General features: G+C 42.5%; 1 protein-coding gene across 5 annotated transcripts in view; it reads left to right on the plus strand.

Moving 5' to 3' along the window:
• JADE2 (jade family PHD finger 2) overlaps nucleotides 1–16038 on the plus strand; it is a 144600-nt gene that overhangs the window by 18860 nt on the left and 109702 nt on the right. For all 5 annotated transcript variants that reach the window (XM_083487983.1, XM_083487982.1, XM_083487981.1 and 2 more), the window contains exons 2-3: nucleotides 639–696; nucleotides 4361–4446. In XM_083487983.1, the coding sequence (XP_083344109.1) occupies nucleotides 639–696; nucleotides 4361–4446 (144 nt within the window). The remainder of the gene's footprint in view (nucleotides 1–638; nucleotides 697–4360; nucleotides 4447–16038) is intronic.

The raw sequence follows: 16038 nt of genomic DNA on the forward strand, positions 1-16038 counted from the left end.
CGCATGATAAGCATTTTACATTTCAGTGGCTTGTTGAATGGAGCCAGCCACCGTGTGGTTCAATTTTCAAACCATTACCGTGGGGCTATTGCTTGTCCAAGACTACATCTTCCCTTAGCAAAATAATTTCCACCTTTTATTTGACATCAAGTCAAAGATCGATGCTGTTGCTGCTATGGGCCATGGATGATTTCTAAAGGGGTTCTCCCAAACTTTTCATCAACTCATTTGCTCCAATTGGGCAATTGGCTATAAGTAAGTGCTGACCTTGATCCAGATTTAGATGCATGGTATCCTTGAGTTCTCCACGCCACAGTGATGGACATTCCTTAAATTTGTATTTATTGTAGAATTGGTTTGAAAGTTTTGGTTTCCACAAATTCTGCATGATTAAAAATAAAATACGCCCAAGTGGCAGAGGGATTTAGAAGGAAAGTGTTACTGCACCTTAAACTGCAGTGGTTCAGTGATGTTCTTTTTCACTCTTTAAGCCCCTGGTAATTCTCTTGTCATTAGGCTAAGTATTCACTGGTATGGTTGGGTTAATGCGATGTGTGGATATCCTGAGATAACAGTGATTTGGTGCCATAATGAGTTTCCTGAACAGTAAGTGTAATATTCACTTTCTTTTGTTACAGATGGAAGAGAAACGGCGAAAGTACTCGATCAGCAGTGATAACTCAGACACCACTGACAGTAAGACCTTTAATTCAAGGCTTTGAACAAGATAACTAAACGATTCACCTCCAGCAGGGAAAGCATTTGAATAATTACTTTGCAGACAGCCGGGGAAAGCTACATTTTACTGGGTAGTCCCTGAACAATAAATTGTACTTGGGGATTGCTTTTCAAAATATGCTACAAGACGTTAATATCCACTTGCATATCTGGCAGTGGGGTGCCTTTTGTCTGATCTAAGTGTCCTTCTCCTCCTGTGAGGAAGCCATAAAATAAAACTGATTATAAAACTTTGACTCAGACAAAACCCTTGATAGACGGCACACTGCAACCTGTCTTCTCTCATAACAGCTTAGTCAAAGGACACTGGGCTTCAGGAAGGAGCAAGTGTTTGAAATAAACTTAACTTTAAAACCAAAGTAGTCTTTGGCAAGGCTGGAAGCTATCTGATGGCTACGTTACAGGAACAAAAACTGAGGAAGACACTGAACACAAGGAAGCCAAAAAGAGGCGAAGCCTCCAAGTGGTGCTTAGAAGTACAGCATTTTAATAGAAAGATGCAACATGGTCAACACATTTTGACATACGACTTCTTCCATGTTCAATAAAGTGTTCTGTTTCCAAGCATCATTTTGAGTACTGTATGGGAACTGTTCTGGCTCAGTTTTCCATCGGTAAATTGTGTAGTTTAGGCTCTTAGCACTTCAAGGGCAGAATGTTTGTTGGCATAAAAACAAACTGTAGGTGGTTAAACTGGGCATATTGTAGGAATTAGTTTGGGATGTGCAACATGAACACAATTTACTTTAGTGTGCAAATATTATGGACTCTTCTCCGTAACTTCCCATGCTATGTTACCTTTAAACAAGCTACAAGATGTGGCATTTAAAACCGTGTGACAATGTGCAGCTACTGTCACTTCCTGGAAAAGGAAGGTCATGGCTGTGTTTACAGTTACTCTGCAGGAGAGCATTTGTCAACAGTTAAAACATCACCTACTGCATAAATACCAAAGTCCAACTGAGATAAGGTGGTGCAGTTTAATACTGTGATTAACAATGTTTTAACCCCTCAAGAGCCCTAAAGCTCTCCTGAAAAGTTTTTTAGAGGTTTATTTTTTAGGGTTATTAAAAGCCTGGTGCTGAGAGGAAGGGGTGATAGTTCAGGGATAGAGCACGTGCCAGGCAGGCAGAAGGTTAAATGGCTGGCATCTCTTGTTAAAGGATGTCCAGTAGCAGCACTACCTGGGAATTGAGTGCAGCCTTCCCCACTGGTGCTTTGCAGCTGTTGTTAGACTCCCAACTCCCACTCAGTCAGTATTGCAAATGGTCAGGGACGATGGGAGGTGTAGTCCAGAGCCTCTGGAGGCCACCAGGTGCGTAAAGGCTGATTTAAACAAGACACTGCTAATTGAGCGGACAATACTGGTCTAGATGTTCTAACTCAGTAAGAATCAGCTTCATGTGTTGTGCTTTGCCTCTTGAGTTGGCCATGTGAGGCTGGATGATTCCACTTTTGGTATCAGACACTTCCTGGGGATTTTCACTTGCTGACCCAAACTTCTAGGTGGAGTTTAACATTTCTTCCACGTTTAACTTTTTAATACAGGTACACATCCAGGACTTGATACATTCAAATGCAAAATGAGCACAGCATATTATTACACATCTTTATATGCAAGTGTCTTTCTTAAAAGAATAACCAAGCACCTCTTAGAATAGAGAGAGAGTCCAAAAGCTATATGCAAGTACAGGACTATGATCTGCAGTGTTCTTTAACTCATGTAAGAGTAACAACACAGTACAAAAATTGACTTGCGTTAGGTTTTGGGGTAGGTTCCCCCCCACAGATGTTTTCAGAATAGTATGCATGGGTAGGCCTCAGCATGGCCTATATAGAACTACTTCCATAGCCTTTTACCCCTTGAGGACAGAGTATGTGCATCACTACACATGCCGGCATGCTGGCAAAGAGTTCATTTACCCATTCAGATTTATAAGTGTCAGACTCAAGGAGGAGTTGACATGTGGGAGGGAAAGTTTGCCCTCCTGACCCACAGAATAAAGCAAGTTTATTCTGAACCGAGAAAGCCAAAAGAGATAAATGGCAGCATAAGGTTCTATGTTATGATTTAATTGGAACAAGTCAAGCAACAAGGACCTTTTTAGCCTGCGGGGACTTTTACTGCAATGGCAACAGCAGCTTTCCCCCCCTCTTTTCTTTTTTTCCCTTTTTTTTTTGCAGACTCTCTGCATGGAGAGCCTTTAAAAAAATTGTAAAGGTGTGATCTCTAGCACTTGAGAGAGGATCAGAACAGAGCTCCTGCATAAACTATTAAAGCAACAGCTAAAAGAGCAAGTTTCTGTGGCCTTCCTCTAAATAGCAGAACCACATAACAATGGATGGTTTTATCAAATACCCTGGCTGGCATCTTAAATTGGATTAGAAGAGACTTAACACAATTAACAACAGTTTGTAATCCTTGAATGTCTGCAACCTGTAAAATCCACTCATTCTGTGACTCCTTGTGTGAGTACTCAGCACCTCATGTGAAGTACACTTCAATGACCAATAAAATTAAGGCTTGTTGATGACACTTGAGTTGCTACAAGGGCTCTTGCTGGGCTGCTTCATTGTAGACCTTACCATGTCTAAAAGCTGCCATTCTTGTCACTTGGTAAAGCACCTGAGTGGAGTTGCTCTAGCAAGAGACTCCTCCCAGGGCCATAGGAAGCTGCCTTAAACTGAGTTTATCTATATTGATCCATCTAACTCAGTATTGTCTACATTGACTGGCAGTGGCTCTCCAGGATTTCATGCAGGGCTGTCTCCCAGCCCTACCTGGAGACGCCTGTGGGGCTTGAACCTGGGAAATGCTTGCAATGATGGAGCAATCTGCTTAGCTGTGTTGAATCCTTCACTTTGGGTCTGCATAGGTTGGCTCACAGTGACTGAGATATATGATTAGCACAGGGGGGAAAGCAGGAAGGAATCACCCAACAAAGAGCTAATTAAAAACCTCAGCTTTGTTATGAGATTTCCACTAAGGTTTGTCCACTCTTATTAGGCTTAAAGCTACTAGCCCATAACTGAAGCAGCACTTGATGCTTCACCTGGATTTGTATTTTCTTAAGACCCAGATGCTTGTCCAAATTAGAAGCATTTGAAGTACAATAGCTACACAGGATATTCAAGAGCATCATATAGGACAGTGGTTCTCAACCTGTGGGTCCCCAGATGTTTTACTACAACTCCCATCATCCTTGAGCTCTGACCTTGCTAGCTAGGGGTGATGGGAGTTGTAGTTCACCAACATCTGGGGACACACAGGTTGAGAAAGGCTGATTTAGGAGAAACCTATATTTCCAATCAAATAATGCATCTAGCAAAGAGATAATTCAAACAAGAGGCAACAGGAGCAAAACAAAGCTGCTGGCCTCACGTAGAACCAGTTTATATACCTCTGCTAAGTTTCACCCAGTCGCTTTCTCAGAAGTTCTGGTGCATTGAATTATTCTCCTCAGCAACACAGTTGGTGTTCAGATTGCAGTCCATAGGTCCTGAAGAATCTTCAACAAATGAACTGTAAATTTCTTGTTAGACACCAGTTAGATGGTGATTAGACTTTTCTTCATGGAACTCTTGCTGTTGTTATCTTAATGAATTTTGTTTTCGTTTGAAGGTCAGACAACATCAGCTTCAAGATGCTCCAAAATTCCAAATACAAAATCCGGTTGGTCAAGACAGAAGGAGAAGAAACCCTCAGAGGTAGGTTGCATTTCATCTTTCTATTCAGCCTCTGTGTTTGGCATTTGTTTTGTGTGTGTGTGTGTGTGTGTGTGTGTGTGTGTGTGTGTGTGTAGGTTTAAATACAAAAAGTAATGTTCTCAAACCTGAAGGTAAGGGCAGCCCTTGACACACCAGCAGGGATCAGAGACACTGGAAGGAAGCCCATATCTCTCTCCTTCGAAATACATAAACAATTCTAGTGAACTCCCATCTGAAGATGCAGAAAGCACATTAGGTGACTGTCCAGCACCATTTTAGTGCAGGGCCAGAACTCTGCTTCTCATAACACCTCTCCAGCTAACAGCTGTAGCTGTGGCTAGATCTGGTCCGATGAATTACAGCTATATGATAGTTTAGTTCCCAGTTGAGCTTTGCTAGAGCTGTCTGTCTAGTTGCTGTCCTTGGTCCTGCAATACCTACTATCTGTTGGCTTTCATTGCACTATTGATCCAGGTAAACCCCTAGTTCATCCCAAACTTGATTCCAAGACAAATGAAAGCCTCTGCAGACATTCATTCACTGTCATTTGTATTCTGGTTCCACTTTTTGTCTTGATGTGGTAAAACCTTAATTACATGTTTACTCCTTGATATGCTTACATATGTATATATTTTAATTTTGCACACTGGTGTGGAGCTGTTGGGTAAGCTGTGACCAAGCAGAAGGCATCCAGAGTTGTGGTATATGACCATCCACAGAAAGACTTGGGGGACGGTCCAGTAAATGGCTTTCCATAGAGCTCACTAAAACCTAGGGCTAGCCTTGAGCATATCGTTTGTAGATGATGGAATGTTACCATCCATGCAGCACTCATGGATCAGTCTAATGTGTGAATGAGCCTGACACAGTGGGAAATGCTCCAACAGACTTCCATATGGCTTCCAGTTTCTTTAGCTATTTTAAGACAATAGCTAAATTTGCCTGGATGACGAGTATTGTCAGTAGACCACAGTTTAGAGTTATCCTACATCTCCCAACAAAAAGCAGTTTGTGTGTGCATTTGGGTGCTGCCAGTTTTAACTACAGCTAAAGATGCAGTGCTGCACTAGTGGCGTTTGGGATGAAGACTCCACATAGTGCAGGAACGAATGTATTTTATTTGTTTTTTCTAATGTTCATTGGCTGTGCTTCCACTGAAAACTTTGCTTAAGGCAATGCACAATAAAATTAAATGCGCAGAATAAAAGAAGCAAAACAGCAAACTACAACTCAGCAGAGAACGAAGATCAAATTCTATACTTCAGTTACATTTTTTAGTTTCGCTGCCTGGTACTTGTGGTGAAGAACAGCTCATTTGACAAGAAAGGTTAGTTATACATATTTCTCTAGGGCCCCAGGAAGTGTGTGACACACAGTACCCAACAGAAGAATCAGATTCCTCGGAGATGAGGTGAATCACTCATCACAAGCTGAAGGAGAAACAGCCTGGCCCTTTCAAATGACAACTCAGGGTTGGAAAACTGTTCTCTTTGGTTGCCTGAGGTGTCATTCTCCATTGCTCTAGCAAATACCATTCCTTTTCAAGATACCACGTTTCAGGAATTATGCCTTTGCACAGACTGAGAATACACATTACTGTAGACTGCAAACATGAATTTTGTTGCCATGTGGGAAGAACTGGCTGTTCATGGTGAACAGGAAAGAAGATATAATGGGTGCTTTTAACACATTTATTTATTGTGGCTACACCTGTATGTGTGGTTACTGAGATAGAAAGGAATCAAAAGCATATAGACAGGCTTGAATAAAATGGCCTTGTGGAATCTAAAAAACATTCCCTGTCATAGCGCTGGTGAATCGTCACTAGTGTAAGCATTATTAAATATTTATTTCTAAATTTTAGATTTTTTTTATAAAAAAGTACTTGGAATTAGACAGTACTTTCAAGCACTCCACATACAGTGACTTGGATCCCAAGTTGCTCCTCCATTCACACCAGAGAGATGGCAGTTTTTGACTGCACCCCCCATCCCAAATCACCCCCAAAGGTTTCACAGTCCCCAGGAGCATATTTTCAGGGGACATCAGAGGAAAGCTGAGACATGAAAGCCCCATGATCGTGAACGCTGTTGTGATCCAAGCCATTACAATGAAACTCTTACAACAACCCTGCAAGGTGGGTGTGCATTATCAGCCCCGTGTTGTAGATGTGAGTATTGAGGCTGTGAAGCAACCAATGACTTGCCTAAAGCTAGACATTAACGGCAGATGTAATACTCTGGGACCTGCTGATTCATAGCTCAGTCTTTTAGCCACTCTGCCACATTGACTCTCCAAGTGAGTTAAGATGCTGTCTCTGGCACACTAAAAAGCAGCCCTGGATTCTGGAAGGTGTGAGATCCAAGATGAACGACCCTAGGACTGTTCCTCTTGAGGCCGTGTTCTAGTTCCATCTTTGAGCTGAGATGCCCTTCTTGTTTCCTCTAGATAGAAGCATAGGCAGGAAAGATAAGGAATCAAAGGCATTAGTGCAACATAGTCATTAGCTAAATCAAGAGTGGTGCTTATTATGAAAGGCTGTGTGACAAGGGATTAGCTATATGCATTTGCAGTGCAACTGGAAAAACGAGCTTCTTTGCAGAGGAAAAAAACACACCAAGCCTTTTGTCAACACTGAGGTCATTATGCAGCATTATCAGGACACCCAGCAACAAGCCTGAGGCCCGTTCCAAACAGTCAAGGTAGCTGCCATGTATCTGTGGAGATGGTGAGACTATAGAGTCCTAACATAATATAGGCTTCTGCTTACATATGCGTTAGCAATGTGGTTTACAAACGTGTGCCATAATGGCTCTCCTTTGTCAAGACTATATATATATATATATATATATATATATATGCAGGTTTTGGTGTCTTCGGGTGTCTTCCCGTGTAAGAGTTGGGGTGTCTAGGCGACGTTTCGACGAGGTCTCACTCGTCATCTTCAGGCTGGTGCTTTCGGCTTCTTGTTACTGGAACAGAGCAGGATCTCAGTGTTTGAGTTCCTATAAATACTGTTGAGGGGGTGTGGTGTATAGCCTCAAACGTTCTGGGCAGAGAGGAAGTTCCAGGTTACTCTCATCTCCAGAACCAAACGCCTGGCTGACAAAGACCACTTGACAACTGAGTTACAGAATCTCTCAAATGTGTTAATCGCCAATGGATACCAGCAAAACAGGGTTACGAAGCTAATCCAAAAAGAAACACCCCCCAAAAACCAAGACACAGAAGAAAACAATGGCATGGCCCTCCTTCCTTATATCAAGGGTACTACAGATAAAATTAGCAAAATCCTCCATAAACACAATATCAAAACAGCCTTTTGCACCAACCAAAAAATAGCCAATATCCTCAGAAACCCCAAAGATAAAATCCAGTTGGAAAACCAAGGGGTCTATGAAATACCCTGCAAAGTCTGCCCAGCCACGTACATTGGACAAACAAACAGACGAATAAATGCACGTATCGCAGAACACAAGAATGCCGTCAAAAAAGAAGAAAAAACTTCCTCTCTTTTCCAACACATGAAAGAAACAGGACACGAAATTAATTTTGCAGATTCCAAATTGCTCTTTAACATGGAACATCACCACAAGAGAATAATCATGGAAGCCATCGAGATAGAGAAACACCCTCACAACATGAACAAGCGTGACGACACGTCCCGCCTGCCAGACATCTGGAAATTAGCCCTCCCCACAAAAACCGACACCAGAACCAGAGGCACACAGAACGCCATCACCAATCAACCACACCAGACCCAAACCCAGACCCTCTCCACAGATAAATTACAGACACCATCCAGTAGCCAAACCATAGTGGCACCTCCGGATGCTGCACCCCCCTGCAATCCCTACACAGATCTGGCTGGCACAGGGCACAAAACCACAGCTCGCCCCTATACACGAAGCCAAGCCAGAGCACAACTAAGTGCAGTACAGCCATCTTCTCAGAAAAACTCTTCACAAGCTCAAGAGGTCAAGACACGAAAGCTTTAGCAACTAATCCACACCTAATGACCCACCTAAGTGGTACTCAGAATATCACTCAAGAAATCACTCAAGATATCCCTCAAGTAATTAAGGAACAAAAGAAGAAAAGGCACACTAACCTGGGAACTTCCTCTCTGCCCAGAACGTTTGAGGCTATACACCACACCCCCTCAACAGTATTTATAGGAACTCAAACACTGAGATCCTGCTCTGTTCCAGTAACAAGAAGCCGAAAGCACCAGCCTGAAGATGACGAGTGAGACCTCGTCGAAACGTCGCCTAGACACCCCAACTCTTACACGGGAAGACACCCGAAGACACCAAAACCTGCATTCCTGTACCCGTGAAAATCTACGAAAGCATGTATATATATATATATACACACACACACACACACACACACACACACACCTTTTGACAGCCTGAAGATGTATTTGAGTGGTGATAAAGCATAGTGAAATCGTAGTATGGATGGAATTGCAAGGCTTTTCACTGTTCACCTGTGTCTGTTCCTCTTATTCAGGGGCTGGCTAGTGACATATACCAAGGGAATATGTATGTAAAGAAGTACAACCAAAGGAATTGGGGAATACCCTTCTTTTGGCTGCCACAGCACAGGTTAGCCAGATACAGTGGTACCTCGCGTTACAGACGCTTCAGGTTACAGACTCCACCAACCCAGAAATAGTACCTTGGGCTAAGAACTTTGCTTCAGGATGAGAACAGAAATTGCGCGGCGGCGGGAGGCCCCATTAGCTAAAGCGGCACCTCGGGTTAAGAACAGTTTCAGGTTAAGAACAGACCTCCAGAACGAAGTAAGTTCTTAACCCGAGTACTAAAAACAAAAGACTGTACAGTATGCGGTTAAGTGATCTTAAGTGTGACAACCTCTTTTGCCCTTTTCCAATCCTGCAAGACCTCTGTCATCACCTTCCCATTGTTCCCTGAGTTTCTGGTTCCTGGCCTCTGAACAGCATTTAGATCTGACCTTGCTGTGTTTGGGATCCATATTAGCTGGGAGCTGCCAGAAATTGTCCACTGAAACTATCAACTTAATGTAGCCATTCAAAGGGCAAATGGCATACTAAGAACCAATAGTAAAGACTATATACGTAATGCCTCATTTACAATTATATTCTGCCTGCCTTTTGAATATTGAGCACCATTTTTGGTTGCTGTCGTATGGAAAGGATTTAGTAGACTTTGGAAAATAAAGCAGAATAAATTGACCAGGAACATGGACCAGGGGCCTTAGATAGCAAAAGGGAGAGATGGATGGTAGTACTATATCCGCATAGTACTGCTCTATAGCAAAAGTGAACGAGGAGATGCTTACTTAAACACACAGGTTTTAAAACAGATGGAAGGAGATACTTTTACACAACTCACTATTAACCCAAAGAACTAATTATATCGGGAAGGAGTGAAGGCTAACTTGCAACCAAAAAAGGTTTTTATATTTTCAAAGAAGTGCATCAGTGGTTTTGACCAAGATGGAATGTGGATTAAATTCTGCATAAGCCTTTTTGTATACCTCTTCTGAAATTGCCAATACTTGCTGCTTTCAGAAAAAGGGTTGAAAACATCAATCACTTTCTAATACATAGGATTCAGAACAATTATTCACCATGGGGCCAGTTCTCAAACACACACTAATGAGAACAACACAATCCTATAAAAGTCTACTCAGAAATATATCCTGTTGAGCTCTATGGGACCTGATCCCACATAAAGACGTGTAGGATTGTAGCCCTCAGTGCCTAATCTAGGTTCCAGTCCCACATCCAAGCTTAAGTGAAAGCATTAAGATAAAAGCCAATTCATTCCCATGGCTCCAAGTCCCTATCTAGCTGCCCATGCTGGTCTTGGAACTCACATTCCCATTTCTTGCCAAAAAGGTCCTGAACTTTGAGCAAAACAAAGCATTGCAATTCAAATTAAGCATGTTTATGAAAAATGGCCTTATCTTCTAGTTAAAAGCAGTTTTATTCTTTGTTTTAGTTTTGAAGTCCAAAACAGAATCAAAAGCTTTCGATCTCAGCCAGAAGCAGATTTCACACAAACACAGAAAAGTTAACCAAAGAGGAAGGAACTCTGGTGTTTTCCAGGGACGCTTAAAGCAAGCTAGGTGTCTAGCAGCCCCAGATTTGCCAATCTGCAGCTGCTTTTAAAAGCATTGGCTGTTGGTGGAGGGTTTAAAGTGCCAGTTGAATTCTAGTGAGATTGGCTAGAGCTTTTGTACGTGAATAAAACAGCCTTGAAACGGATATAGAAAAATTAATAGGAAAGCAAGTGAAGAGGCTGATGGGAAGAGAGAAAAGTGAAGTGGTTAGATGTGAAGCAGAAGTGGTTTTGTGCCAAGCCAGTGAAAAGCAGCACATTATGGGAGATGGAGAATTTCAACAGTTGCAAAGGGGTCTGACAAAACTGCTGACCATTATCATCTTCAGGTTTCTCTTGTTTGTACGCGTCACTGGGGTAATAAAGTTGAGTCTTCAATGCAGCAAGAAAATGGCTTCTAAAATTATCTTCCTCTAGATTAGGGTCCAGTGGAAGTCTGTTTATGGTGGTGAAATCCCGCTTGTTTCAGCACTTTGCAGAGCATATAGGCACTTCTCGTGGTAGGCATGTACTTACTGTGGACTGCTAGCCACAAATATGCTTAAACTGCTTAATTGATTTGACTTCCCTGTATTTAAAGCAATTTTATTGCTTGTAGAGTTCCTACTTGTTTGGTCCTGTTGGTCAGCTGACTGTCAGTTGGAAACCAGACAGCGGCGGTGGTGGTGGTGGTGGTGGTGGGAATCTTCAGAGCCCTATTGGAAGATGCTGGGGATTGAATCAGGAAACTTCTTCCTACAGAGCAGATGCTCTGCTACTGAGCTACAGTGCTTCATGTGTAACATCAATTCATGGATTCCATTTGCACCCATCTTCCTTTCCACCACATGCATCCATAAGGGAATGCCTTGCAGAATGGTAGTTTCTCCCAAAGTATAAATGCAAGTAGACCTGAAAATGATCTGCCTCTACTCAAAGTTTGAGGACTGTAAATTGTAGTCCTGTAGGGCCAGTGAGTAGAGGCTGATCATTTTCAGGGACACGGGTGGCACTGTGGTCTAAACCACTGAGCCTAGGGCTTGCTGATCAGAAGGTCAGTGGTTCGAATCCCCGCAATGGGGTGAGCTCCCGTTGCGCGGTCCCAGCTCCTGCCAACCTAGCAGTTTGAAAGCACGTCAAAGTGCAAGTAGATAAATAGGTACCGCTCCGGCGGGAAGGTAAACGGCGTTTCTGTGCAATGCTCTGGTTTCACCAGAAGCGGCTTAGTCATGCTGGCCACATGACCCAGAAAAACTGTCTGCGGACAAACGTCGGCTCCCTCGGCCAGTAAAGTGAGATGAGCACCACAACCCCAGAGTCATCCGTGACTGGACTTAACTGTCAGGGGTCCTTTACCTTTACCTTTTTAGGGCCAGTGAACACACTTGGTGAACACACTTGATCCTGAGATGTGCTCACTACTAAGTACAGGCTATGCCCGATTTGTGCATGGTCGTGTTCTGGGTTATTGTGCATGACAGTGGAGCATGCATAAGCCCGCTCTGCCCCATTAAGCCCCATTCCACTCCCTTTCCTGGTTACCTCTGGGTTGCCGTGATGCGTGCGTGCACAGTTGTGCACATTCTAAATGTGTGTGAATTGGTCCTTGCCTGTAAACTGTTTGATTTAGTATGGAATATACTGACCACAACACCCATGGAACAAAAAAACCCATAGAGTGTGATTCACTTAAAGATCCTGCATAAGGGATTCCACTTGTGCCATGGAGTCCCCCCCACCCACAGTCCCCTTCTGAATTTGCCTCTGGGGAACACTGGGAGAACCCCCAGAACAGCATGCAGGGGGAGGAGCAATTGTTCTGTCTGGCCAGCTGAAAATTTTGTGCAGACAGACTGATCGCCTCAGCTTGACATTGAATTCCACCCATAACATTATGTTTATACTGAAGGAGTGTTATACTGACCTTCAGGGCAGATTAATCAGAACAGATGTTTCAGATTGGAGTGTTATGCTTTGGTCAGTTACTTTGGAGTAATCTCAGTGGCTTCAGTATACGTACTCTATGCTAAAGATTCTGCAAATCATAGCCGTAGGCTCATTTTAATACTCATGCAATAGCATGAACGGAGCATAAACAATTGTTCCAACACATTAATGAGCCTTCTCAGTGTGAGAACTACACAGCCTGCATCAGTGTCAGATTGTTCCTTTATGGGCAAAGTCTACAGCTGATAAAGTATTCAAATTAAGCAAATTTATGCAAAACTGTCTGATCTGCTAATTAAAAGCGGTTCTAAGCAAGACTTCCTTCAGTTTACTTAAGATGTCTAAAATGAAAATGATCACTTCTCCTAAACATAGTTGCTTGGAAAGTAAATCTCACTGTTTCAGTAGAACTTTCAAGTAAGTGTGTTTTGGATCAGGGCTTAGAGTCTCATTTCAGAATATGGCAGTGCCATGGATTGGCTAGAAATAATGATACTTTGAGAAGTGGCTGATTGGTTCTGCATTGATTGATTATACAGTTTCTTTTAGATTCTGCCAGCCTTCAAACCATTCATGAAGTTAGTGCCCAGTTGACTTACTCTTGCTTGGTAATTCCAGAGCACAGTCCATTAGGGTCTAACCTCATTGGATTTTAATATTCTAGATTGCATTTTCTATGTCTCATAAAAATAATATAACATCTAGTTGAACTTTTTTTTAAAAAGAGCACTTCATATTTGGGCAGGTATAGCCATAGGACGGCTTCCAACTCTATGACTCTATAAGTTGCTTATGAAAAGCTAGACGGCAGCCTTTATGATATTTGTTTATGATTATTCTTGTGATCTCAGGTTCACACAATCAAAGTATTTCCTTGGCCTTGAACCGAAACCTGTGATTGGTTGTTTGAGCTCTGAGAAGTAAAAGAGTCATGCTGGTTGGGTTATCTTTTGTTATGGCTGTGGCTAATATATGGGGCTATTGCTTCCTATTGATTCAAGGCTTTTAATTCTTCAGAAGTGTTTAAAAAGAATACCAACCCACTTTCCTAAGTAGGCAATAAATAAGAACCTTTGCAAATAGCATGTTGAAACACACTTGTGGTGATTTGATTCAGCCTCTGCCAGTCTCGGGAGCTCAGAGGAGTGGAAATGACATATATTTCCATTGAGCTGATTTTTAATGACAGTATTTATCATGTTAAAGCAGTAGCCGATGCAGAACCAATAACTCAGAAGGACAGATTGCCAGTCCAGCACCTGCAGCACTTCCTAATGCAGGGTTTCTTACTGGCTTTGGAAGTTATAGATGTTTGCTGTAGGTTCTTTGGGAGCGGGAACTTTTCTCTGGGTGAATGAATTCTCCATTCACAAACTGTGTGAGGCAAGAAGAGTTCCGAATGGATGACACAGAGCTGATGAATGGCACCACAGGGGCACCACGTATGGGGTGCTCTGGGTGCCTGAGCACCCACCCAAATTTTGTTGTGGGTGCTCTGCACCCACACCACAGGGCCCCCACACAACTTTTGAGATTGTGCAAGGCCTTGGACAGCATCTCTGAGGCCTCAGAGATGCTTTCTAAGGCCTTCTGAGGTTTCAGAACCTGACTTCCGGGGGTACTAGAAGTCAGGTTCCAAGGCTGGGGGGGGCGGGTGTGATGTCATACACTGGGCACGCATAACCTGGGCCCAAGTTGGCTCCCCTGGTACACCATAGGCTTTATTAGAGCAACCAGTTGGCAATTCACCCATCAGTCAGTACAATGGCCAGTTAAAGTTGGTGGTGCCAAAGTCCCATTGAAACCAGTGGATAAAACACATGGACTAACTTAAGTCCAGTTCCTTTCAGTAGAACCTAAGGTCAAAGGGTTATATCCAATGGAATCCCCTCAAAGACAAAAGGCTTATTGATCCAGTGGCAGCAAAACACAGAAGGGAAGTGGTTTAAGCTGATTCCTCATCTCGCTGACAGTTCCGCCTGCCTTTGGGAGTGGTAGTGCAAGGAAGCTGCGGGATTGAGGGTGAATTGGCAAAATAGACACTCCCTTCTCATTGCACTAATGGGAACTTCCACTGCATCAAACAGTTATCAGCTGCTATCTTGGCAGCTGTCACCAACTGAGTTTACTATTAGCAGAATCTGCACATTGGAACTCCCTGATTATTGACACCAGGAGAAAATATACATAAATAAGAAAATCAGGGGAAACATAAATAAAATACAGCATCTTCACAGACAGGGAAAGAAAGGTAATACAATACAGTGTTGTGCGAACAATTAGTCTATCAAACTTAAATTTATATGTGCGTTCACAGGCTTGTCAGATAAATAAAAAAGATAATAGCATTGCTTCCTATACTCTCTTTTCTCAGTTTTTTTCTAACCAAAACTGTTTTCTGTTAAGACTAATACCTCAGACCAGAACATGTTCACACTATCCAGACCTTAGTTTCTGGCCACGTGTCTCCTAGTTTAGAAATGAAATGAAATCATACTGCTCAGCAAGGAATTTTTCCTTTGTACTTCTTTGTCCCCTTGGATACTTTATTTATAGGAAATTTCTCCCAGGAGAGCAATTTGCCACACAGGTAACTCTCAACTTACACACATATAACTTGTGCGCATTCAGCTTGATGTGCTTGACAATTAGGGGGAGGGGGGAGGAAAGGGGGTGGGTGTCCATGGAAAAAGACTTTGGCAATCCCACCTGCCATTGAACCCAGTGTGTATTGGCTTTACACGCTGTCCCCATGTAAGTTGAGAGTCGCCTATCCTATTCTAAGCTGATCAAGGGTCTTTCAGAATTTTACTACATATGACCATGCCAGTGCTAACAAATACAAAATGATCCCTTTGTTTAAGTCTGCCGCCTCCTATGCGTATAAAAATCAGCAGAGCTAAATAAAGAGGAATGACGGTCTATTTAATTAGAACGCTCTCATTTGTGCTGACAAAAAGGTGGTTTAGACCCCTGCCCATTCCATTGTTCCTCCTCTAGTGGCGGCCCAATTAAGTTCTCACCAGAGTCTCTGACTCGTGAGTGGAACCAAAAGAGGCATCAAATCAATATTTCACATGATAAAGAGACCAAGCCCTTTACAGGCACGTTTGCATCTTTATTTATTTGGCTAAATTGGATTAATTACATAGTGGTGCTCCCCTTTTTTGTCTATGAACCTAACAGAAAAGACCTCAGTTGGCAACCCAAGAGCCAAGTGTGTCTTAATATTGGTTGTAGATAATGTTTTGCATAGAAGTCCAATAGAGTGTATAACTGATGAGACTGTATAACTGATGAGGCTATATATTAAATGGTCTGCTATTATATTTGAACAAGAAATGCCACTGCAGTCGGATAACTGGGGCCATTCCTGATGCCAAGTGTCTCACCCATTTGGTCCATATTTTAAATGTTGTCGATGTATAAGCATTTTCGAAGAACTGTAAAGAACCAAATTTTTGTTTCCAGAATGGGAGGGTGCTGTGCTGTGTGTCCTCTAACTACATCCCTCATCCATACCCGTTGTTCATTCTCATTCTCTATTAGCAAA

The sequence above is a fragment of the Podarcis liolepis genome (assembly GCF_965112155.1).
Source record: "Podarcis liolepis genome assembly, chromosome: 2".
In the NCBI taxonomy this organism is placed as follows: Eukaryota; Metazoa; Chordata; class Lepidosauria; order Squamata; family Lacertidae; genus Podarcis; species Podarcis liolepis.